Source organism: Vigna umbellata, chromosome 4, assembly GCF_029865625.1.
Source record: "Vigna umbellata cultivar VRB3 chromosome 4, Vumbellata_1.0, whole genome shotgun sequence".
Classification (NCBI taxonomy): domain Eukaryota; kingdom Viridiplantae; phylum Streptophyta; class Magnoliopsida; order Fabales; family Fabaceae; genus Vigna; species Vigna umbellata.
The window spans coordinates 17,965,481-17,991,640 of record NC_142168.1 but is presented as its reverse complement, the minus strand read 5'-3'; the positions used below and the strand labels follow the sequence as shown (position 1 = coordinate 17,991,640).

The 26,160-nt window shown below is 35.7% G+C and overlaps 1 protein-coding gene, 1 long non-coding RNA gene and 1 pseudogene across 2 annotated transcripts; 2 read left to right on the top strand and 1 right to left on the bottom strand.

Moving 5' to 3' along the window:
- The first annotated feature begins 1,201 nt into the window (after nt 1-1,201).
- Nucleotides 1,202-3,979, top strand: LOC148199396 (uncharacterized). The gene is made up of 4 exons (XR_015786224.1): nt 1,202-1,759; nt 2,719-3,102; nt 3,603-3,695; nt 3,911-3,979. It is a non-coding gene; the product is annotated as an uncharacterized LOC148199396 (long non-coding RNA).
- A 7,971-nt stretch (nt 3,980-11,950) lies between these two features.
- LOC148199395 (sugar transport protein 10 pseudogene) lies at nt 11,951-13,731 on the top strand (annotated as a pseudogene).
- Nucleotides 13,732-14,079: 348 nt separating this feature from the next.
- LOC124825075 (receptor-like protein EIX2) lies at nt 14,080-20,719 on the bottom strand. Its single transcript, XM_088112644.1, has 6 exons — nt 20,135-20,719; nt 19,813-20,048; nt 19,577-19,738; nt 16,511-16,652; nt 15,444-15,557; nt 14,080-15,342 (listed from the first exon to the last, which is right to left on the bottom strand). The coding sequence occupies exons 1-6, from the start codon at nt 20,681-20,683 to the stop codon at nt 14,080-14,082; spliced, it is 2,466 nt and encodes an 821-aa protein (XP_087968770.1). The 5' UTR covers nt 20,684-20,719.
- Between the last annotated feature and the right edge of the window lie 5,441 nt (nt 20,720-26,160).

Sequence of the window (26,160 nt, the reverse complement as noted above, 5' to 3'; positions counted from 1 at the left end):
CGATTGTTCTAAAGTTTAGAGTGAGTGTGAAGACTATTTTACCAATGAAAAAGCGAGTCTTCTCTTATTCTTTATATGTGTGTAGGTTGCAACATATGCATGGTCTTTGGGTCCACTAGGTTGGTTGTTCCTAGTGAAATATGTTCTCTTGAGGTTTGATCTGCAGGTCAGGGAGTTTTTCTATTTTGATGTGGGTGTTCTAAGATACTTTCTACCAAGAAAATAATCACATTCACATTTGCTATAATAAGGGTAAAAAAAATGAAGGAATAAAAGAAGTTAGTTCAATCAATGAACGAGCTAATGGATGGATAACGTCTTTAACTGTACAAGAAGTATATATTATTTAAATGTTAACTTACAGTGTTTAAATATCAATTACCACTTATGTAAATAGTGTTTAATTTTAGTTTGAATTGAAACTTTTGAATTGAAACTTTTGAATTGAAACTGGTGTGAAATTAGAATTTTGATATTTGAGCAAATCACTAGGTTACACATTACATTTTATCTTGAAATCGAATTCTGTTTTGATATCTCAAAATTAGGGTAGTTATGTCGTAAAGTTGTGTTAGGTTTGACAAATAAAAAAATAAACAGTAAATTGTGGTGGTTGGTGATAGCCACCATCAAGTTAAGAGATTGAACACATGAAAATATTGAAGTTTTTATTTTGGTTTTGGTTGAAGATTAGTTCTCTTTTCTAACTCAAGTAAAAGAAGAAGAATTTCTTAATTTTATTTTACAAAATTAAATTTTCAAAGCATGTGAACGCCCTTCTTGAAGATATTTATAGTTGAACTTATTGGAAGTAAATGAAAGGAAAAGTTCTTTTAAATACTTAAAATATCAATGAAAATATTGACATGCTCGTCTAAACGAATATTACATATTGTTAACTTTATAATGGAGGTAGAATAGTTAACGGAATTTAATTTAATAGAAGTTGAAAAATTATAACTAAACATAGAAAAACAAAAGAGTATGACTTGTTCACATAGATTGCGAACCAAAAATAGGTTTTATGTATTCAACTCAAAGTTTGTATATGTACTAATTTAGAGTATCATCGACATGGAGTTTCACAATAAATCCTTCAAGAGTTTTTTTATTTTTATTTAATTTGTCTCATGTGTTTACATTATATCATCAAATAAGTTAAATTGATGATCATATTAAGATCAACGAAATCTTTGGATTCATTGTACTACAAGAAAAGCGCGTATTACCAAAGGTTCATTATTGACGGCTAGTAGAACTTCGGTAATGTGTCGGTGAAATTAAATACCGAGGGCTCTACCCTTCGGTAATGTCTACGATGCTTTAAATTTAAAATTTGATTATTCGTTCATCAAATTTCCCAAAAGAACTCCCTCCCTCTGGTTTGTCGAACTCAGTCACTTAGGGTCGTGACTTTGGTGGCGGTGAGCTAGTTTGATGCTACGGTTTGACGCTACAGTTTAACAGTGCGAGTTTGGTGGTGTGGATGCTGACGAAGGTTTGTTGCTGGGTGGCGCTCTTCAATTCTACTCTCTGTTCGAAGCGGTTCGTTGGTTGCATGAGGTTGTCGCCCTAAGGCAGTTTGAAGCGTTGCTGTTGTCGACGCTGACGACGGTTCGTTGGTGGTTGGTTTGCGCCTAGGGTTCGTCTTTTGGTCCTTGTGAGTGTTGCGACAGGGATGGGGATTGTTGGAGGTTGGCGTGTCGAGGACGTTGTAGTGAAGTGGTCTTCGCTGATGCGTAGTGCTCAATTGCCAAAGGTCAGGAGTTGTGTGCTTTGGAATTTGTAGTGAAGTGTCATATTTTTGAAATTTCCTTTGGAGCACACATTTCAGACCCTGTAATTAGTGACAGGGGATTGGCTGACATGAGTGTTTTCTTACTTTTCTTTTTAGGTGATGAATCCTATAACTTTCATGAGAAAGCAATGCAAAGTTAAACTATATTAACATTCATAATTGGGCATTTCTGCGTGCTTGGTTATGCTCTGTGTAAATTGAAGGATCGACTGATAATTCCCTTTTTGGCGTGTAATTTTTTTTTACCCACACTGTATAGGTGAATTAGATGTGTTCTGATGTTGAAAAATAATAGATTTTTTCATTGTTCATAGGTAGCTTCAGTTCATTTATAATATCTAAATTTGATTTTGATCATCTTGTTTTTCTCAGCTAAGCTATATTCTTTATCATGATCCAACTATCGTGGATTGTCTATCTTTTAGATGCTGAAACTGATTTTAATTTAGGAATAAAAAATTGGTAGGAAACTAACCTCTCTAGTTATGTGAAATTCGGGGTTAAGATTTGAGGCACTTTATAAGGAGGTCAGCTTGTGTTCGAGGATATTTATAGTGAAATGGTAGGATAAATGAAGAAAAACTTGAGTGGATTGTATATGTTACAGATATTGGGCAACAACAACACTTTGATATGCTATTTAAGGTATATTTCGAATGATAGTTTTCATGGTATCTTATGATTACTAATTATTGCCAACAACCTTTTTCTACTTGTTTATGGCAGTAGCAATTTGTACTTGCACCTTGGGTATTGACTTGTCTATGTTTTATGATATTAATGTCCAGAATGTTTTTATTTCATATTATTCATTTGACTTTTAAAGGATAAATCTTGGACTAAGATATATTTATTGACCTACTGTTGCCAGTATTCCAATGAGTTAAAATGTCAAACTTCTCCTTTACTTTTCCTTTTAGGCCTACAGGCGTGCAAGTTGGTGTAGGTTTTGGTCTTGTTCAAGTAAAAGATAGGAAACGATTTCGGAGTTGTAGTAGTGAGGTTGTTCGTTGGTTGATTTACTTGATGAATTTAAAAGACGATGTAGAACTTCCATTCTTGAACGTGGTAAAGCACCTAAGCTCTTTTTACCTATTCCTTATCTGCATGCAAGCAACCATGAGTGAATTTTATGCTTTATTAAGATTCATCAATGCTGGTGCGTATTTTAAATTTCATTAAGTGAAATTCTTGGGACTAGACAGTTAATTTTCCAGATACTATGTTCCTTTAGTTACAGCTAAAGATTGGTCTGAGGAGGAGATTGAGAAAACATCTCAGGCAATTGGTTATGGAGTTGTTAAGTAAGCTCCTTAAACTCAATAATGCCCCCCTACTTTTAAGCAAAATCAACATTCTCTTCATTTATGCTAAGTCGTAGTTAATTTTTTGTGAGCATATTCTTGTGTTAATATATACAGGTTATTCATATTTTCCTGGAGAAGTCTGTGGTAGATGACCATGGATGAAAAATATCACTACTCTTGACTTTGATGAAATAAAAGAAGAACATGGTACAAACCATTGGTTTGAATTGACTCCCTATGGTGTTCTCTTTAGTTCCTATCATTTATCGATGACTCTCTGAAGTGAAACCATCACTTCAAGAGTCATATATTTTTTTGAGTTTAAACTACTCCTTCAAGCCTATAAATGTGTGTTTTTCTAAGTAACAATTGTTGCAAAACATCTAAAGATATGCATATTAAACTTATGTTGCCATTTGTTGAACTCTTCAATCCCAACTTAATTAACTGATCTGAAGTTATTTATGTCTCACCTTCGTAAGCTTGTTATGAAACAGGGGAATAGTGTTGTATATTTCATTAAGTGTGCACATCCTAGGATTTGTTCTATCATTAGGAAATCTGGTAGAGACATAGAAGAAGTAAAAATAGTAAGTTTACCTTTCCTTCCCAGGAAGACAACTCACTATAGTTTATTTTAGTTTTATTCTTAAAGAAATAATATTTGCTTTATTTAATTTTGTGATGCATTCAATTAAGCATTAATCTATTATAAATGTGATGACTTAGTGATCATGTGTTTTTAGTCATTCGTTAGCTGAATAATGACTTGTGCACATTTCTCACAATTATCAACTTTTAACAGAATGGAGAAACAGTGTTGGATAGTGAAGATGAACGTGCACTAGGGCTCCATTTGCTGCAATTTCCTGAGTGGGATACATGAATAATATATGTTGGTGTTGAGACTTTTTTATACTAGTAAATATTTAAGATTTTGTCATTGGGGTTCCTACACATTATTTTCCAATCCAAAAGATTTGTACCTTATACAAGGTTGTGTACTGTTTCATTTGTCAGGTTTTTGAAGAGGCATGCACTAATTTATTACCGGATTTGTTGTTCGAATACCTATACAATTTATCAGAAATATTACAAAGAAATTTTATCCTAATGTGTCAGGTATACCATTAAAGGCATTAACTTATCCTATATAATATTTACATTTCTATGCTTTTCCCATTCTTTTTTCGTAAATAGATTTTTTTATATTTATTGTGACATATGTTAAGGTACTTATATCCTAGAGAATTGCATCCTAGGTAAATTTGGTGATGCACATTTTGCAGTAGCTCTCTTAGGCATTTTATCAAACACTTTTGCCTATTTTAAAATTGAGTTCAAATTAGCTATATCTGCAACTTATAATTGTTTCTTGCTTTTTAAATCCACTTTAGAGTCTCTCCTAAGTTCATTTTGAGTGCCACCTTATGTTGCAAGCGTATTAATTGCTTGATTTAATTTGTTGGAAAATCCTACAACTAAACTGTTTGATGAAAGTCCAGTGGTGCATGACAGGACAAGGTTCAGAACGTCCTTCGATTATTACCGAAGGCTTTTGGTCCTCGGTAATTACCGAAGGGCGGAAGCCCTCGGTAAATGTTAGCGACAAGGGATTTACCGAGGGCTCTTTGGCCGTCGATAAGCCGTCTGTAATTATCTTTTACCGACGGTTTCGGGTTGTTTCCGAGGGCTCTTGGCCTTCGGTAATGCCCTTCTTTTTTGTAGTGTTCATGATTTAGGTCGTCTAAGTGATAACCTTTTACGTTAAGACAATCACGAGATGATATGGCCGATAACTTTTTATTGTAAGATCCTGTTGTTGATACTATTTTATTGTAGGATTGTTAAGACAATAACAAAGTCTACAATTAATGACACCTTTTGTCGCATTGGTTTTTGTTGTTGCCATCAAATCCCGAAACGAAGTTATCAATACTAACTAACAAAAATAAAATAAAACAGAATCATTAAAAGAAAAAAGGAATTAGTTGGAGAAATAAAACGATAATAATACGAACTAAAACTCAGTATCCTTTCATGAAAAATAAATTATTTAAGTCAAATATGTACAAATTTGTTTTGTTGGAACTTGTTTTCTTTTCTAGTCGTCCAGACATGTTAATGAAATTTCTCCTTTTTGAAGCATAATACTAAATAAAATTAGTAATTTAAAAAATATGTATTTTCCTTTCAGGTCTTTTTTCTTAAGTTTTGGTTACTTATGAACTTTCTTTTAAAATTTCTTATTTCATTTTTTTTTCTTTTTAGTTCAAACTATAACTTGGTGCACCGATTTATTTTTTTAGAATATATTGTTGTAATATAATCACAAATTTATTTTTCTCTTCTTTTTTATATGACTTGAGGTTTAGAATCGAGTATTAGAAAGTTAATTATTTCTTTTGTGCAAGAGACAAACAAAAAGAGTACTCAATCCACACTGTGTCCAAAGGTACACAATCCATCACCACCTACATGCATTCTCTGAAGCAAACTGCAGATCTCCTTGCATCACTTGGCTCTCTTGTCTCCGTTGAAGACATGACTGACCATGTCTTGTGTGGCCTCAAAGACGGCTACAGAGCTATCATCGACGACATCAATGCAAGGGACACTGCCATTCCTTTTGATGACCTCCTCGAGAAGTTTGTCATTCAAGAACTATCCCTTGTTGCTGCTCAATGACAGGTTTCTGCTCATATGACAACCTTGAATGCACTGGCTCAACCCAACCATTATGACAAAATTCGATCTGGGCAATTTTCTGCATCATCAACTTCACGCCTTGGCAATCACAAACCGTTTCTTGGTCGCTGTCAGTGGGCAATGTCAAGGGGCATGTCCTGTCTCAGTGTTACACCTTCCAACAGTAGCACCCTGGTGTCCCGATGCCTCCTCGTTCCTCTTATGCTAACCCTACACAGGTTCAGGTCCATACTGCAACTACTGACACATCTCAAACTAATTTTCTGGTTGACAGTGGAGCGAGGCATCACATGACCAATGAATGATCTTGCCAATCTAGCGCTTCATCATCCGTACACGGGTCTAGACTCATTGTTTATGGGTAACGGTTCAGGTTTAAACATCTCTCATTTTGGAACACTTTTACTTAATGATTTATCCCTCTTACATACTTTGTGCGTTCTTTCCATGCAACAGAAAATCCTTTCTGTCTCTCAACTCACCAAACAAACTAACTCTGCTGATGTTTTCTTGCCAAACTCTTTATGTGAAGAACTTGCAGACGGGTCAAACAACCCATAATGGCTCATGTGTAGATGGACTTTATCTCTGGCCAGCCAACTCTCCGTCCGTACACTTTGTCCGCACAGACTCATTTGCTTCATGGCACCATAGACTTGGGCATCCCTCCTTTTCTATCTTCACATTTATTCAGCAACATTTTTCTTTGGGTTCAAATAAATTCCAGCAATCAGATTGCAATTCATGTCAAATTAGCAAAAGTCATAAACTTCCTTTCCATGAATCTACTCTTAAATCATCTTATTCTTTAGAAATAATTTTCTCTTATGTATGGACTTCTCTTATTTTATCAATTGATGGTCTTCGCTACTATTGCATGTTTGTTGCTTATTTTACTCGCTATATTTGGTTATATCCGATAAAACGTAAATCTAATGTGCAAACTTTGTTTCCAAATTTAAGTCGCTTGTTGAAAATTTCTTTCATCACAACATCAAAATTCTTTACACACGGATAATGGTGGCGAATATATTAGTCTCCGTTCTTTTTTAAGCACTCATGGAATAAGTCATCACACCCCCCACCTCATACACCTGAACACAATGGAATTTTCGAACGCCGGAATCATCACATTGCCGAAATCGGTCTTTCTCTTCTCCACCACTCAGGTTTGCCCCACATATTGGCCTCACGCCATGACAACAGCCGCCTATCTCATAAATCATCTCCCAACACCAATTCTTGGGTACCAGTCACCCTATTCCAAATTACTCAAAATTAGCCTGGATTATCATAAGTTAAAGTGTTTTGGTTGTTTGTGTTTTCCCTAGATTAAACCATATGCTAACCATAAACTTGCACCAAAGTCTGCTATATGTGTTTTTGTAGGTTACTCGACTGATCAACATGCATACTTGTGTCTCGATCCAACCACAGGAAGGATCTACACCTCTCGCCATGTTAAGTTCGTTGAATCTGAATTCCCGTACAGCTCCCTAGTACCTCAAGCCAGTCCGAGTGCAGAGCAACAACAAGGCCCACTTTAGATCTCCATACTCCATCCCATAAACCAATCCATGGTCAGTACCACTCTAAACCCACCAGAGGAGATCTCGCCTGTCCCTTCATCTTCACCCTTCCCCAACTCCCCGACTCCAGCCCAACCCTCCACTGGACACTCTAAAATCCCTCCCTCACCTTCAACCTCAACACCATCCTCACAATGTTTTGTGCCACCATCCCAACCTGATGTCAACCCTAATAGGAGACCCCAAACCGATGGAAGTGGCATCATTACCCGATCCAAAAACAACATTTTCAAACCCTTGAAGAAGCTTAACCTCCATGTCCAACCCTCTTCTCCACTCGAGCCTAGCACCATCACCCAAGCTCTTCGCAACCCTGATTGACGCTCAGCTATGCAAGTTGAGTTTGACGCCTTACACCGCAACAACACTTGGGAACTTGTTAGTCGGTCCTCTGCTCAAAATTTGGTTGGTTGCAAATGGGTTTTTCAAATCAAAAGACACTTGGATGACTCAATTGATCGGTACAAGGCTCGGCTAGTCGCCAAAGGTTTTCACCAACGCCCTGGTTGAGAATATACAGAGACATTCAGTCCGGTTGTTAAACCGGTCACCATTTGCATTGTCCTTACACTTGCAGTTCGACAAGGATGGTTCATCCACTAACTTGATGTCAACAATGCATTTCTTCAAGGGACGCTCAAAGAGGAAGTTTTCATGCTCCAGCCCCCTGGATTTGTCAACAAAAGTTTCCCTGATCATGTTTGTCGCCTTAGAAAGGCACTCTATGGGCTAAAGCAAGCACCCCGCGCCTGGTATACAGAGCTTCGAGTGTTTCTACTTTCTCTTGGCTTTGTCAATTCAACTACAGATGCATCTCTCTTCATCTACCAAAATTCAGGTTCCACGTTATATGTATTAGTATATGTTGATGATATCATTGTCACTGGGAGTTCCTCTACAGAGTTGTCCAACCTTATTTCCACCCTTGCTGCTCAGTTTTCGCTGAAAGACCTTGGTTGTCTTAACTATTTCTTGGGTGTCAAAGTAATTCCTTCCGCTACAGGATTATTTCTTTCACAAAGGAAACACATCACTGATCTACTATTTCTTTCACAAAGGAAATACAAAGGAAATACATCACTGATCTATTCCAGTGATCTCCTACCTTGCCCAACTGAGTATCGCGAACTCATGGGAAGTCTTTAATTCTTAAGTCTTACTCGCCCAGACATCGCCTTCAGCACCAACAAACTTGTGCAGTTCATGCAACACCTTAGAACGACGTATTGGTATGCTCTCAAACGGGTGCTCTGTTATTTGGCGGGCTCTTGCAACAAAGGCATCTTCATCTCAGAAACTGCTCCGCTAACTTTTCATGCTTACTCAGATGCAGATTGGGCGGGTGATAAGGATGATTATATCTCTACCAGTGGTTTTTTGTTGTATCTTGGTAGCACTCCATCTCTTGGAGCTCCCGAAAACAACGCTTTGATGCTCGTTCCTCAACCGAAGCAAAATACAAAGCCTTGGCTGACACGGCCCTATATTATGGGATGGCAATTTTACCCGGGCACGGGTACCCGCGGTAAAATTCACGGCAGGTAGTAATTATCCGCGATATTTACTACCCGCGGTAACGGGTAGCGGGTATTTTAATACCCGCTTCTAAATGGGTAGGGTACGGGTAGTATACTATCCGTCCCGCGGGTACCCGTTACCCGCAAAAAGTTAAAAAATAAATAATTTATATATTTTTAATTAAATTTAATTAAAAATAAAATAAAATTATATTTTTAGTTTAAATTTAATTAAAATTAAATTTTAATTTACATTTAATTTAATTTATATTATATATATATATATTTGTATTTTTATTTAAATTTTATTTTTAAAATGTATTAAATATATTTTTCTAATTTTTTGTGGCTATCCGCGGGTACCCGCGGGTTTTTAAAATACCTGCGGGTATTTTTTAAACGGGTATCCGACGGTTAGCGGGTCGAATAGCGGGTACAATTTTATCCGGCGGATCGGGTTGCGAGTAGGCACTACCCGTGCCCAACCCGACCTGTTGCCATCCCTAGGTCCTATCCTTGTTCACTGAATTTGGTTACATGCCCACAGCCAATCCGGTTATCTATTGTGACAATTTTGGTGCCACAACTCTCAGCGCTAATCCTGTTTCCCACTCTCGGATGAAACATATAGCCTTAGCTTATCATTTTGTTCATGAAAATGTTCAAAAAGGCAAGTTTCGGGTGTCCGTTGTGTCCACTGATGATCAACTTCCTGATATACTCACAAAGCCTCTGCTTCATCCTCGGTTTGACTCATTACTGTCCAAGTTGCATCTCTCTTCCAGGGACTTTTTCTACAGGGACTTTTTCTATTTTGATGTGAGTGTTCTAAGATACTTTTTACCAAGAAAATAATCACATTCACATTTTCTATGATAAGGGTAAAAAAATGAAAGAATAAAAGAAGTAAGTTTAATCAATGAACGAGCTAATGCATGGATAACGTCTTTAAACCTTACAAGAAGCATATATATTATTTAAATGTTAACTTATAGTGTTTAAATATCAATTACCACTTATGTAAATAGTGTTTAATTTTAGTTTGAATTGAAACCGGTGTGAAATTAGAATTTTGATATTTGAGCAAATAACTAGGTTACAAATTAACATTTTATCTTGAAATCGAATTCCGTTTTGATATCTCAAAATTAGGGTAGTTATGCCGTAAAGTTGTGTTAGGTTTGACAAATAAAACAATAAACAGTAAATTAATTGTGGTGGTTGGTGGCCGCCACCATCAAATTAAGAGATTGAACACATGAAAATATTGAAGTTTTTATTTTGGTTTTGGTTGAAGAATAGTTATGTTTCCTAACTCAAGTAAAAGAAGAAGAATTTCTTAATTTTATTTTACAAAATTAGATTTCCAAAGAATGAGAACGCATTTATATTTGAACTTACGGGAGGTAAATGAAAGGAAAAGTTCTTTTAAATACTTAAAATATCAATGAAAATATTGACATGCTCATCTAAACGAATATTACTTATTGTTACCAACTTTATGATGGAGGTAGAATAGTTAACGGAATTTAATTTAATAGAACTTGAAAAATTATAACTAAACATAGAAGAGTATGACTTGTTCACATGGATTGGAAACCCAAAATAGGTTTTATGTATTGAATGCTTCAGAGTTTGTATGTACCAATTTAGGGTATCATCGACATAGAGTTTCACAATAAATCTTTCAAGAGTTTTTTTATTTTTATTTAAGTTTGTCTCATGTGTTTACATTATATCATCAAATAAGTTAAATTGATGATCATATTAAGGTCAACGAAATCTTTGGATTCGTTCATGATTTAGGTCATCCAAGCGATAACCTCTTACATTAAGACAGTCATAGTCATGAGATGTTATGGCCGATAACTTTTTATTGTGAGATCCTGTTGTTGATACTATTTTATTGTAGGATTTTTAAGACAATAACAAAGTCTACAATTAATGACACCTTTTGTTACATTGGTTTTTATTGTTGTCATCAAATGCCGAAACCAAGTTATCAATACTAACTAACAAAAATAAAATAAAACAGAATCATTAAAAGAAAAAAGGAATTAGTTGGAGAAATAAAACGAAGATAATACTAACTAAAACTAAGGATCCTTTCATGAAAAATAAATTATTTAAGTCAAATATGTACAAATTTGTTTTGTTGGAACTTGTTTTCTTTTCTAGTCCTCCAAACATGTTAATGAAATTTCTCCTTTTTGAAGCATAATACTAAATAAAATTAATAATTTAAAAAATAGGTATTTTCCTTTCAGTTCTTTTTTCTTAAGTTTTGGTTACTTATGAACTTTCTTATTTAATTTTTTTCTTTTTGGTTCAAACTATAAGCTTGGTGCACCGATTTATTTTTTTTAGAATATATTGTTGTAATAGATTCACAAATTTATTTTTCTCTTCTTTTTTATGTGACTTGAGGTTTAGAATCGAGTATTAGAAAGTCAATTATTTCTTTTGTGCAAGAGACAAACAACAAGAGTACTCAACTGTCTCTTAAATAAGTTGTGCATACATTTTCTTTCATCAATTATTCAAAATTTCAGTAAAAGCAGTTTAGTTTATGAAATTAAAGTTTTGTTATTTTTTTTAATAAATTCTTATAAACGCAATATTAACTCGTATGAACAAATAAGTTGAGTATTAATCGATGTTCTTTAATTATAAACAAATTATTATCACCCATAACGACGAAATTAACCTTGGTTTATAAAACCACGACTCTTTAAATTTTCACTAACTAGTTCTTATCTTAAGTCCTTAAAATAACTTATGAGTTCTAACGTGAAACAAATAACAATACACACCAGTTTGGCTATTAACAACATGATAGATAATTAGAAGCATAAAAATATATTATATTGTTGGCGAAGTTATTTTAATTTTATAACTCATCCTTATCCGTTAGATGTTATTATTAGCATATTTTAGATTATAAAACAAGTTCCTAAAATCTGATATGCAGAAAAAGAAAGAAAGTTTAAGAGAAAGAAAGAGATCCAATTAAAATATAACATTTTAAAGATGGCAGGTGGAGCTTCTGCTACTCTAGAAAATGGAAGACAATATGAAAGTAAGATCACGTTATTCGTGTTGGTCACATGTTTTGTAGCAGCCATGGGCGGTCTACTGTTTGGTTATGATCTTGGAATCACGGGAGGAGTGACTTCCATGGAACCATTCTTATTAAAATTCTTTCCGAGTGTTTATAAAAAAATGAAAGATGAGTCTCTCCATGAAAGTCAATACTGCAAATTTGACAACGAACTCCTTACTTTGTTCACCTCTTCTTTATATCTTGCTGCATTGGTAGCTTCTTTCTTTGCTTCCACCACCACAAGAATGATGGGACGCAAGACCTCTATGTTTGCAGGTGGTTTATTCTTCCTTGTTGGTGCGTTGTTGAACGGTTTTGCAGTCAATATTGAAATGCTCATCATAGGTCGATTATTACTTGGTTTTGGTGTTGGATATTGTAATCAGGTAAGGCTTTGCATCATTGTCAATGCTTTCCAATTTGGTTATATGACTATGGGGAAACCTTCATTATTAAATTGTTTTTAACATTTCCTTTTTCTTTTTTGTTATTATTATTTCCAATAGTCTGTACCTGTCTACTTGTCTGAAATGGCTCCAACATCGATAAGAGGTGCACTTAACATTGGATTTCAAATGATGATCACAATTGGCATATTGGTTGCAAACCTTATTAATTACGGCACTGGAAAACTAGAATATGGTTGGAGAATTTCTTTAGGTGCTGGTGCAGTTCCTGCAATCATGCTATGTGTAGGATCTCTTTTCTTAGGTGACACCCCTAACTCCTTAATCGAAAGAGGTAAAAAAGAAGAAGCTAAGAAAATGTTGCAAAAGATTCGTGGCGTGGATAATGTTGACGAGGAGTTCCAAGACCTCGTTAATGCGGCTAAAGCAGCCAAAGATGTTGAACATCCATGGAAGAACATTACAAAACCAAAATACAGACCTCAACTCACTTTTTGCTCTCTGATTCCCTTTTTCCAACAATTCACTGGCATCAATGTCATCATGTTTTATGCTCCTGTCCTCTTTAAAACTTTAGGCTTTGGAAACGATACTTCCCTTATGTCTTCAGTTATCACTGGAGGCGTTAATGTGGTTGCAACTTTTGTTTCCATTTTCTCTGTGGACAAGTTTGGAAGAAGGATATTGTTCCTCGAAGGTGGGATTCAAATGCTTATTTGTCAGGTAAAAACCTTAACCTAATTGATAAATAATGTTTGTTATTTTAATATTTAAAAATAACAGTTTTATCACTAAATTCATTCGTTACCGTGAACAACTAATTTTGAAATTCATAATATGTGTAGCTTGCTGTCGGAATCATGATTGCTCTAAAGTTTGGAGTGAGTGGTGAAGGCTATTTTACCAATGGAGAAGCAGGTCTTCTCTTATTCTTTATATGTGCGTACGTTGCAGCATATGCATGGTCTTGGGGTCCACTAGGTTGGTTGGTTCCTAGTGAAATATGCTCTCTTGAGGTTCGATCTGCAGGTCAGGGCACCAATGTTGCTGTAAACATGTTATTTACCTTTGTCATTGCCCAAGTTTTCCTAACCATGCTTTGTCACTTGAAGTTTGGTCTTTTCTTCTTCTTTGCTGGATTTGTGCTTATCATGACCATTTTTGTTGCCTTGCTCCTGCCTGAGACAAGGAATATTCGAATTGAAGAAATGAATCAAGTTTGGAAATCACATTGGTTTTGGGGGAAATTTATTCCGGATGATGTAGCCACTGGTGGTCATCCTCGTATGACTACAGTTTGAGATTAGATTGGTCAAGTACTTCATTTACTCGTACCAACAAAATTTCTATCATTTTCTCAAACAGCTCATTGTAATTACATAATTCCTACGATTTGTAATAGATATACTCATCCAACATCAAATTTTTTTTATACTACATAATATTTGTAATAATAGTTTAGAATATTGTTTGGATTTTGCTAGGTTTTGTCTTAAGCCTGATTTTAATGATAAAATATTTAAATTATTAACAACTCAAAGGATTCAATGCATGTCCATGACAAGTTATTATTGGACAAAGANAAACCCTCAAATTCATTAATCTCTACAGTGGATTACATTCATACCAAGCCGATACTTTGGGTGCTACTAGTCTTTGAGCCATCTTTGAAACTTTGCTATTTTCACTTCAGTCACTACAAGTATATAGTCTATCAGTCTATTCAATAACATCAAGTAAGCAACTCTCCATGATTGCCAAAATAGTAATGGACCCAATAAGCTCATGTAAAATGCTCCATAGAAAATTGAATTATCATCTTCATCATGCTCTTCTGGCCCTTCAGACTTTATCATTGTCTCATCTCCAGGACATATTTTTTCAAGTGGTTTCCCACAAAGATCAAGATTTCCTTCAAAACTCGAGGCATCAAAGGTTTGCAACTGTCTTCCCCACGGAATTCTTCCACTGAGATGGTTCTTTGATAAGTCTAACATGGCAAGACGATCTATATTAGAAAGAGTAGAAGGAATTTTTCCAGAGAAATTGTTTCGTGATAGGTCAAGCGAGTCTAGTAAACTTAAGTTCCCAATCTCCGAAGGAATTTCACCATTCAAATTGTTTCTTGATAAATTCAAAGAAACTAACCCAAGCATGTATGTAATCTCTTTTGGCATTTCACCTGTTAAGTTGTTAGATGAGAGATCAATGCTCTGAAGAATCAATTCGGGACGTGTGAAGCTGCGTTCCATACCTTTCCACATCCACGTTATATGAAACGTATAATAACTAGCACCGAAAAAATTATAAATTTCATAGTAAGTAGTATTGTACCAATGCACACGACTTTCAGTTTCAGCTTTGTCGGTGCTCTTTTGAGAGAATGCTGTAAAATTGTTTAAGCAAGTTGGAATTCCGTGAGACATCTTATTTCTGGAAAGATCCAACAATTGAATACGCTTTAAATAACACAGATGAAGGGGAATATCTCCAGAGAACTGATTCCCTCGCATGATCAAGATTATCAATTGCTGCATGTTTTCTCCAACCCATGATGGTATTGAACCGGACAACATATTCTCACTCACATCCAACATAATTAAATTGTTGCAATTCTTCAAAGAGAAAGGCAATTCGCCCGTTAAATTATTGTTTCGTAAAACCAAAGCTTCCAATTTGACAAGGGTACCCATGGAGATAGGAATCTTCCCTGACAATTGATTGATGCTTAAATCAAGAAAGAGTAATCCATTTACTGATTTCCAGCAATCGGGAAGTTGCCCCTTTATTTGATTATCTGATAAATCTAAAGTGGCCAAGCTTGTAGTTGTGACATTTACACATACGAAATCTGAGAATTTATTTGCGGAGAGTAACAACTCAAGCTTGTAGCAAAAATAATGGAACTTTTCCTTCAAATTTATTTGAATTTAAATTTATAGATAAGCTTCAATTGCATATTAGGGATTGAACCCATGAGATTATTGTGAGACATATTCAAAGTGCACAGAACTTGCAACTTGTTCCAAAACCATTCTGGTACGAAATCATTCAGCCCATTATCAGATATATCTAATTGGATTAAGGAATTTTGAGTTTGAATCCAACTAGGAAAATTCGGACCTATCTTGCAAGATGCAAGAAACAAGAACCTTAATTGAAAAGGAGGAACCCAACCAGAGACAAATTTTAGAGAGAGAGAGTTGTGTGATAAGTATAAGGAAAGTAATTTGGAAAAGTTGGAAAGATGAGATTCAGTGACATCACCCTCTAAAGAATTCCCCTCTAATAATAAAAACTCCAACTCAGATAGTAGTTTGATGCTTTTGGGTATAATGCCAGTAATTTGGTTGTAAGATAGGTTGAATACCCGAAATATGTGTCTGCTGCACCATGAAGAATTTTGCACAAAGTTTGGAAATTTTCCATGCAACCTGTTATTTGAGAGGTCTAATCTTTGTAATCTGCACATGCTCCCAAAGAAAGAAGGAACCTTGCCTTCTAGTTTGCTATTGTAATTTGTAATTTATTGACATGTGAGTAGATATAGTTTATTCCTTAAAGTTAACGCTTTATATATTTTTGCCAACTCAGACATTTGTTAGTTGTTTTGCTGATAACTTCTTCCGAACTCCAAATGAGTTGATTCTTGTTTTGTTGGATTCTAGACTCAAAGACCTTTCACATTATGCCTTGGTAATCAAGTGTAGGCCTTTTTGGCTATTGTAATCGATTACAAGAAATAAAATTCTGGTTTTGTACAAAAGTTGGTGGTGTAGAAGCTCGCTGTGGGCACATAAGTAGCCAAAGACATGTTACGTAATTGAATTGAATATTTTTTTTAGGCACATGTGTGATGTGATTCTTTTTTTAGGCACAAACACTCAATTGAATTGGATCTTTTTTTAGGCACCAACACTCAGGCCTGTCAAGGTCGCTTACAGAATCAATTTTTATACCAAACACCCATAACCAAATAAAAGTTTCAATATATATGGTCGAACAACACTAGTAGAGAACGTATGGTACTAGATCAAAATTGAAATTTTATTCCTATAATATATTATCAGTACATATTACCCAACATTTAAAGACCCGTGAGAGTGAAAGCAATGCTCCAGACAAAGTGAAAATGGTGGAGAGAGACGAAGAAGAGGAAAATGATGCCAACCCGAAAACCGGAACACATGAAGACGAGATTTCTTTCGATGGATAGGAAGACCTGCGAGAATAAAAGCAATGCTCCACAGAAAGTGAAAATGGTGGAGAGAGACGAAGAAGACGGAAACGAAAATGGTGGAGAGAGAGGAAGCCTCAAATGAAACTGCGAAATGAAGAGGAGAATCTCAAATACCTTTCCAAAAATACCCTCCAAAACAAAATACACCCTCTTAATAAAATATTATAAACCAACTGATAATGCTAATTCTTACCATTATCTAAGCATCATTTTAGTAGCAAAATCAACTCTTCTTTAGCTTATTACTTGCTTAAATCCTCTCTTTTATTTAGTTTTAGTATTTATCTATATTTTGGGCTACATTACGTAAATAATACTCTAATCCCTTGTTTTCTTTGATCTATTTTGATGTTAGGAAAATCCTCCATTACATTGAAGAGCCTCAGTGATCCAGGAAGTAATTGATTTAACAGTCATTTTCGCTTAAGCGAGAATAATTTAGCTTAAGCGAGAATGACTATCTTCTCCAAGAAGAATTCTCGCTTAAGCGAGAATAATTTAGCTTAAGCGAGAATTCGGGCAGTATATATACTCACAAGGCAGAAAGAAAACGGGTCTTTGGTTCTTTGGAGGCGCGATTTCACGTCTGGAGCTCATGGAGGGCGCGAGGAGCTTGTGGGAACATCTCGTCCTCTTCCTTTGGGTCTCCTTCTTCTTCCATCTTCCATGTTTGTAAGCTTTAGGGTTCTCCATGGAAATGGAGAACCAGATTCATCTTGTTAGGGTTAGATGTAGCCTATGAACTCTTGTGTAATGAATGATTGTTTCGTATTTATAAATGCCTTTTCTATCTATTACTAGTATTCTTGTTTCCGATCTTAAAGCTTGCATGTAATGGGGAAGTTCATGACTTGATTTTGGGGGTTTCATTGAGCCAGGGATGGGATATGAAATCTTGAACTGAAACAAGAGTCCTTGTGGGTCATTGAGCCAGGGATGGGATATGATTTACATGTTGTCTTAGATCCTAGTTCTTAATGTGGGTTTCCTTGTTAGATTGTCCAAGGGATTGGAGTTTGATAAGGAAAACCTAGGCTCTTTCACCTAAGGGATTAGGGCTAGAGTGTTTTAGTGGATTGACTTTAGTAAATTGATAGAGAGGAGATGAAATTGGTTATACACAAGAGTGCATTGTTGAAAACTAACCTTAACAATGTCATTTCATACCATTTCTACTCTTTTCCATTTCCAAGTGCCTTCAATACCAAAGTCCAACCTTGTAATTACTTGTGAATTTATCTTTTTGCACATATTCTTAAATGATGAGTTGTTCTTGAGTCTAGATGAGTTGTTAATCGCACAATTTTCTAGTATTACGAGTCTCTTGGGAAAACAATACCTGGTCTTACCACGGTTTATTACTTGAACGATTTTGTGCACTTGCCAAAGAGATTAACACCAACTAATAAAAAAACACCACGTTGTCAAAAAGTTGACAACTTTGGGTTGTCAAAACATTTGTATTCTTCGTTTGGTTTCTATTCTCTGGGTACTCCCTCATTGCAGACTCCATTCACTAGTACAGTCAGGGGAAACGACAGCGGTTATTTTTGTCTATAGGCAGCGGTTTCTGAACCGAGGCATATTCAGGCGAGGTAAAAAGTCTAATACTTTTGGTCTCGGTTCCTAACCGAGGCATAAAAAGAGAGGATTTGGCCTCGGTTCAGCCCTAACCGAAGTAGTAAAGTTTTTGGTTTTTTTAATTTTTTTTTCGTAGGACTTTATGCCTCGGTTCCCTTTAACCGAGGCAGTAAGTCCCACTCTACTGCCTCGGTTCAGGCTACAACCGAGGCAGTAGACTCTTTTTTTTTGTTCTCATCCGCAACACATTCTGCTTCGGGTTTGACCATAACCGAGGCCGTAAGTGGTCTTTCGACTTCGATTTTGGCCTGAACCGAGGCATATAAGTACGTTTTTTTTTTAAAATGATGTCTATTTCTGCAACATTCCCAACCACAGAAACAGACCTGCATATATTTTTATAACCAGAACAGTCCAGAATAATGCAGAAACGTATATTTTAAATTAAAATTATATTAAAACATAAATATATTGAATGAAATCATAAATCAACTTCTTAGAAACATAAATCAATCCAATATAATCATAAATCAAGTTTCAAGCATAAATCAATGCAATGTACATGTTAAACTTATAATAATGTAGAAAAACATAAAACAACTTAGAAACATAAACTTAGAACTTACTATATCCTAATATCTACTACATACTATTATATAAATGAATTACATATTTAGCAAGTGTTTTCCTCACAAGTTGAATTGACTTCTCTCGAATTGGAGCAGTCCTATTAAATCTCTACATAAAACACAATGATTTCAATTAGTGTATATGAAATCCAAATATAGAGAAAATAAAATTCAAACCTAAATATTATCGTTTCCCATCCAGTGGTGTAATGTGCACGAATGATGGTCATCATCCAAAACATAACGTAGTAACCACATTCATATGACCCCATTTGTCTATTACACTACAATATATCATCATAATTATAAAATGTTAAGTAACATCATTTAAATGGAACCAAATGTAACAAAGTATGGACTAAAATACCAAACCTTAAGGGCAACCCATGCAAGCTTTTTAGCTGTAGCAGTAGATCTCCCAGATAACATCATATGTGTTGCAAGGGAACTATTAAAAAAAATTCCTTTAGCATACATTTATATAACAAAAAATTCCACACATTGAGATTCTTACCAATCTACTACATGTCTAAGAGGGCTGGGAGGAGACTTCTGCAATGAACAAAACCAGACAGCAGTGTTCTCCGGTATGGAGATCACAAGTAGCTGCCAATGACACCTGAAATTGGTAATAACTTATGAATCATATACCAAAATTAATAAATGAATGTGTTGAAGTTAACAAACTTCACTTACCGATGTATATAAGGGAGAAAATATATCTCCTTCCCCATTCCAAAGCAGGTGGTGATGTATGTCTGGATATCATCAAATTTATTTCTTTCATGAGTCATAGAGGGGTCAATGAACCCATATACGTCGTTGAACCCCTTCTTGTTACTAACATCAAACATATACCTAAAATGAAGAAATAATCTGATATAAGTAAGTTGATAAAATAGAATTATATATAAAAGTTTTCATAAACTTACATCATCCACAGCTGAATGAGTGTAATATTAATTTCTTCTCTACCCGACGCAAGCTCCCTAACATCTTGATGATGCAAGTACAATGCGATCTGAGCTTCTTTTCCAAATGTAGTAGAATCCCAATGTACATTCATCGGCACATCTGAAATGATTTTAGCAAGCTCGTCTAACGCACCAAGAGGGTCATCCTCAGATAAATGAGTCTTCTTCGGTGGAGGACTTCCCTCTTGACCTATCTGCTGTTAAATGCAAAAATGGTTATGTTATAACGTCAATTAGAAGTAAATATTAAAATTGAGAAGTATATAGTACGAGTGTTTACCGGGGGATTAGATACATCACCAACCAAATGTCTAGGCCAGGCGACAAAGGACTTAAATGCTTCTTCCACAGTGAAGAACTCATCTGTAGGCACAGGAAGAACGACATCCGCTATGACAACTTCATCCACCGTGACCTTGACCTCATCTTCTGCAAGCTGTACACCATGCACTACAGTTGTTGTCTCATAAACTGTACCACGAGCCACTAGCATGGTCCCAGTATCAGAGAGAATATATAACTGACATGGACGAGTGTCATCCATGTCGTCCCCTGGGGCACCGACAGCTGAGCAACTTCCTTTACCGCTTCTACTTGTCAAATTAAATGTTAGGTTATGCAAAAAGTAAATTAGTAACCAAAAATAAATAAGTTTACCTGTAGGGGGCACAACATGTTCCGCTATAGGAGATGGCGGAGGACGATTGCCATAATCCTCATAATGCTGTTGTAACTGGCGTGCAACCATTTCAACAACTTCATCATACAACTCTGCTCGAACCTTCTTTGTGATCTCCTGCGTCATCTCTTTTCTTATTTCCTCCTTCATCTTTTCGTATAAATATGGACGCGAGGAAGAGCCAAAAAATTGTCGTATGCCTATGCCAGTCCCAGCACCACGCACCCGTCCTGGGTGCTCAGGTCGTCCAATAGCTGTGGCAAGAATATCTTGACGACCTTCTTGTGTGAATTGACCTTGGGAGCTCTGCTCAACCAAGGAGTCCTGTCACATAACAAAAGTTCAAAATCATTTGAAAGATCTATGTAATATATATAACAAAATTAATGTAAAAATATAAGAAATGACATCTTACAATTCTTTCAGATATTTCTCTAGCAGACTCGGAAGTGTAGGAGCCTGATGGTCTTATACGGGCTAACTTCCACTTGTCGTGCCAAGATAGTGGTGAAGGAGGAGGAGGGTCACCACCCTCAGAAAGTGGAAGTCTACTATCTGACTTCTGCTTCATTATTTTTTCTTCAAGCTTCCTATATCCACCACGAGACAGTAGGTGTGGATTTTTATTATGAGCGCTTATTCCCTGTGCTTTTGACCTTTTTTCCTGTGACAAAATGAAACAATTGTCATGGTAGAGAATTATGAATGATGAATTGAATGATTTTACTGCACTTACCTGCCACGCCTCGGATGAACGAAGCTCTACAAACTGACGCCATGTTTCTTCGTCAATTGCTGAATATTTGGAACATGGATTTTCATTACTTTTTGGTCCAAATATATATCTAGACGTCAATTTTGTCTTAAACCCTCGAAATCTTTCTGCAATTGCAGATAAACACTTATTCCTTAAGCTCTCGACGTTTGGCATATCAAATGTTATCTGCAACAAAGAAAGTAATAACCTTATACCAATACAGATTTATCAATATAATGAATATAGAATTTGGAGCAATATTGCTTAACTTTCCAATAGATCTTGCCAGATGAGATTCCGATCAGCCTCAAAAACATGGTCAAAGGATGGAGTAAGTATAGAGATACGATCACGTGCTAGTACTCCAAGGTAAGACCTAAATACATCTGCATTTGGGCCAGATGCAACTCTAGTGACCACGTCAATAATGACAGGTGTCCTCTCACCTGCATTTCTTCTAAGTATAAGCTGTCGTAACCTCGTTGCTCCTCTCGTCCGTCTAGAAGTGGTGGGGACTTCATCGCCTGACGAATGAGGTGACTCAGCCATATATCTGTCACAATAAATAAGATGAAATATAAATAAAGCACTTATAAAATAACATATATTATTTAACAAAAGCCATAAATATTTACACAAACATGAAATTCATACATAATCATATGGATTGGTCATATATATATTCCCTCATTGTGATCTTCTCGTATTGCTTGTATATCATCAATTAGAGGGTCGTCATCCAAATTTATTGTCGTTTTAAATGGATGGCTGTCAGTGATATGAAGATTACTTAGATTCTCTTCTTTATCTTCAATTTGCCTTTTTCCTTGGAGAGCAACATACCAATGGTCAGACGTAGGATCTTTGACATAAAAAACCTGACTTGCTTGATATGCCATGATGAACGGTTCGTCTCTATAACCAACCTTTCGAAAATCAACAAGTGTCATACCAGATTCATCTATTTTGACACCACTCTTATTGTCTACCCACTTACATTTGAAGAGTGCAACGAAAAACTTAGTGTAATGAACTTCAAATATCTCTTCAATTCTACCATAGTATCTCATGGATCCAACTATAGGATTTTGATCTTTGGATGTGGAAAACTGTAGCGACTCAGCTTCTAGACTAACGCCACTATTTTGTACTGTGCTTTTATCATCCAAAGTCTTTGTATAGAATGTGAAATTATTAATTTCGTAGCCTATACAACATACAACATCAAACTTCAAGCCATTTGCTAACCACAACAAAGTCTTAGAGGACCGTGATTCTTTCAAAACATCATATTTGAACCAGGACAAGAATGTTCTGTTATGCTCCATCAACTGCCATTTCTCTGATTGTCGTGGATAGTTGTCCTTTACAACGGCTTTGTGTGCTTCCAAAAATGGGATCACTTCATCTGTGTTGTTTAATATGTACAGATGTGCTTGCATCAATTCTTCACGACTTTTCGTCACCACATTCACACCTCATATGCTTTTACTTGTAGAATATCTACTCAACCATGATGTCCGAGGGACTCCTATCGGATTTGCTTTAGTCATATACTCAGAGCAAAACTCAATACTTTCTTCAGCAATATATCTTTCAATCATTGAACCTTCTGGACGATATTGATTTTTGACGTACCCTTTCAAAATCTTCATATAACGCTCAATAGAGTACATCCATCTTAAGTATACTGATCCACACAACTTTATTTCTCTAACCAAATGAACAAGTAAATGCACCATGATGTCAATAAAGGATGGAGGGAAAAACATTTCTAGTTGACATAAGATGATGATGATTTCGCTTTGAAGTTCATCTAACTTTGTAGGATCGATGACTTTACTACAAATTGACGAGAAAAATGAGCACAATCGAGTTATGGTCAGCCTAACTTTTTTGGGCAAAATTCCACGAATTGCCACTATTAACAACTGTTGCATTAAGACGTGGCAATCGTGAGACTTCAGTACAACAAGCTTTAAGTCATGCATTGACACTAAGCTCTTGATATTTGAAGAGTATCCTTGTGGTACCTTGATACTCTTTAAACAAAGACAAACACTTATCTTCTCTTGTTTGGACATTGTGTAACATGCAGGGGGCAAATAAGTACGTTTACCAATCTCTCTTGGTGCCAACTCTTCTCGGATCTTCATGTCAACCAAATCCAAACGCACATTCACTCCATCTTTTGTTTTTCCCTGGATGTTTAGTAGTGTACCAATCAAGCTATCACAAACATTTTTCTCAACATGCATGACATCTATGCAATATCTAACATCTAACTTTCACCAATATGGAAGATCAAAGAATATTGATTTCTTCTTCCAAGGGGTCGTTACAGAAGACTTCTTCGACGTTTTCCCAAATATATGATGTACTCTATTAACTTTCTTAGCAACTTCAAGTCCAGTAAGTGGAATGGGTGCATTGTCTTTCTCTTGTTCTCCATTGAATGTTTTCTTTAACCTTCGATATGGATGATTAGATTGTAAAAATCGCCGATGACGCATATACACTGTCTTCCTTCCGTGTTTTAATTGTTGAGATGTAGTGTTTTCTTCACATATAGGACATGCTTTATGACCTTTCACACTGTACCCCGACAAATTACCGTAAGCTAGGAAGTCATTAATGGTGCAAAATAACATGGCATGCATCATGAAAGTTTCTGAAGCAAAGGCATCAAATATTTCAACCCCATCAACCCACAACAACTTCAAGTCTTCAACTAGTGGCCTTAGATAAACATCGATGTCATTTCCAGGCTGCTTTGGACCAGATATCAACATTGACAACATCATGTACTTTCTTTTCATGCACAATCCAGGAGATAAGTTGTAAATTATCAGTATAACGGGCCAACAACTGTGATTGGTACTTAAATTACCAAATGGATTCATTCCATCAGTAGCTAAGCCAAACCTTAGATTTCTACATTCTTCACCAAATTGGGGGAATTCTTGATCAATAATTTTCCATTGCTTTGAATCAGCTGGATGACGAAGCAGCCCATCAGTTGTTCTCTCATCTGCATGCCATCTTAGGTTTTTAGCGTCTTTGGGATTCGCGAACAAACGCTTAAGTCTGGCAACTAGTGGAAGGTACCAAACTACTTTCAAAGCAGAACCATTCTTTTCTGTGTGACCACCATCTTCACCGTTGTTTATTGACTTGTATCGTGATAACCCACATTTTGGACACTTTATCAAAACTTCATTCTCATTCCTATATAATATGCAATCATTCGGACATGCATGTATCTGTTTATATTCCATACCCATCGGACAAAGAATTTTTTTTGCATCATAATTACGATTGGGTAACGTATTTCCATCTGGTAGCATTTCATTCAACAACGACAACAATTCTGTAAAACTCTTATCACTCCATCCATTGCTCGCCTTTAAATTCATGAGCCTTAACACCACTGACAACCATGTGAACTTAGTTGAACCCGCATACAAAGGAGTCTTCGCATCAGTGGACATCGTTTCATACACATGCGCTTGGGCAAAAGCTTCTGCGTCAACATCACGGATCATGTCCTCTAAGTTGTCTTCTTCGGCTTGATCTTCCATATCCATTGTGGAATCATAAACATTTTCAGTTGGAGAGACAGTTGGAAAGTCTGCTAATTCGCCGTGCCATATCCATGTTGTATAACTTCGTATGAAACCATCACAGATAAGATGTTCCCTAATATCAGTTGCGTTCAACTTCCTCCCATTCAAACAGTTGACACAGGGACATCTGAACTTGACTTCATCATCACCACTTGTACTCGCATTACGTTGCGCAAACTCTATAAATTCTTCTAACCCTCTCTCGTACTCAGTGCTGATGCGTGGTAAATTAATCCACCCTCTATCCGTACGCATCTTTACTGAAATTGTTTACACAATTTCAATAATCTTGAATGATCACTTTGATCGTGTTTGTATTCAAGGTGTGACCCTATCCCATTCAAGAAGATTCACTTTTTTTAGTTTATTAAACATATCAATTTTAAACAACATATCTTAAATTTCACGAAATTTTGCCAGCATTTCGCATTGGTCTTCAGGTTACACGAAATGAAAGTGATTATAAATCACAATCAAATATGCACCCGAAGATCAATACAAAACACAACGACAAATTTTCGTGAAATTTAAGACATGTATATTAAAATTGATATGTTATAATAAACTATGAAAAAGTTATTACTCTTCTTAAACTGTCCAACCGGACAATTCAAGATTCAATACTTGTAAATTATTATTACCATCTCCTCTATTTTCATTTCTAAAAAGTACGTTTGTTAAAAAAATATGGAGATAGTAAATAATTTTTGTAGTGAATCTTAAACGGGAAACTAAGGCTAATTCACAATAACAAACAATACATTCAAGCATATCATAAGATTTTAAGAATATATATCCCTATTAAATCAAGTTTATCAATAATAAACTTTTCTACACTAACAATAATAATCTACACATTAAAATAACCCTCATATTTATCTCATACCACACGTGAAGCATTCATTGCTTTTGATCCTTAATTCTTCCTTATCCGTCACCACTTACTCACTGTTTTGCTTAATTCATATTTATCTTAATGTTGTAATAAAAGACAAAACAAGAAAATTAACATAATGTATGCAAATAATTCAGTAATAATTCACTGAGGCTTCATTTTTCTTCCACAATTTTCTATTTTTTCCTTAGTTTTGATCACTTTAAAACAAGCAATGAATTAATTTGGTTAATTACGTACTGTTTTTCATGCCAAATTTTCTATATCAATACCACAAATTACACAAGCAATGAAGATGGAGAAAGTTTTAGGATCAATTACCTGGGAGCGTGGCAGCAAGTTGGCGAGA

What these genes read in the sequence shown, in the direction of transcription:
- LOC124825075 (XM_088112644.1), bottom strand. Translation starts at nt 20,683, where the DNA reads ATGAAGGAGGAAATAAGAAAAGAGATGACGCAGGAGATCACAAAGAAG. An exon ending in TTTCTCCCTTATATACATCG is followed by an intron (nt 16,653 to 19,576) that starts GTAAGTGAAGTT and finishes TTATTCTCGCAG; the next exon opens with GTCTTCCTATCCATCGAAAG. An exon ending in CACGGGTCTTTAAATGTTGG is followed by an intron (nt 15,558 to 16,510) that starts GTAATATGTACT and finishes GCATCTTGCAAG; the next exon opens with ATAGGTCCGAATTTTCCTAG.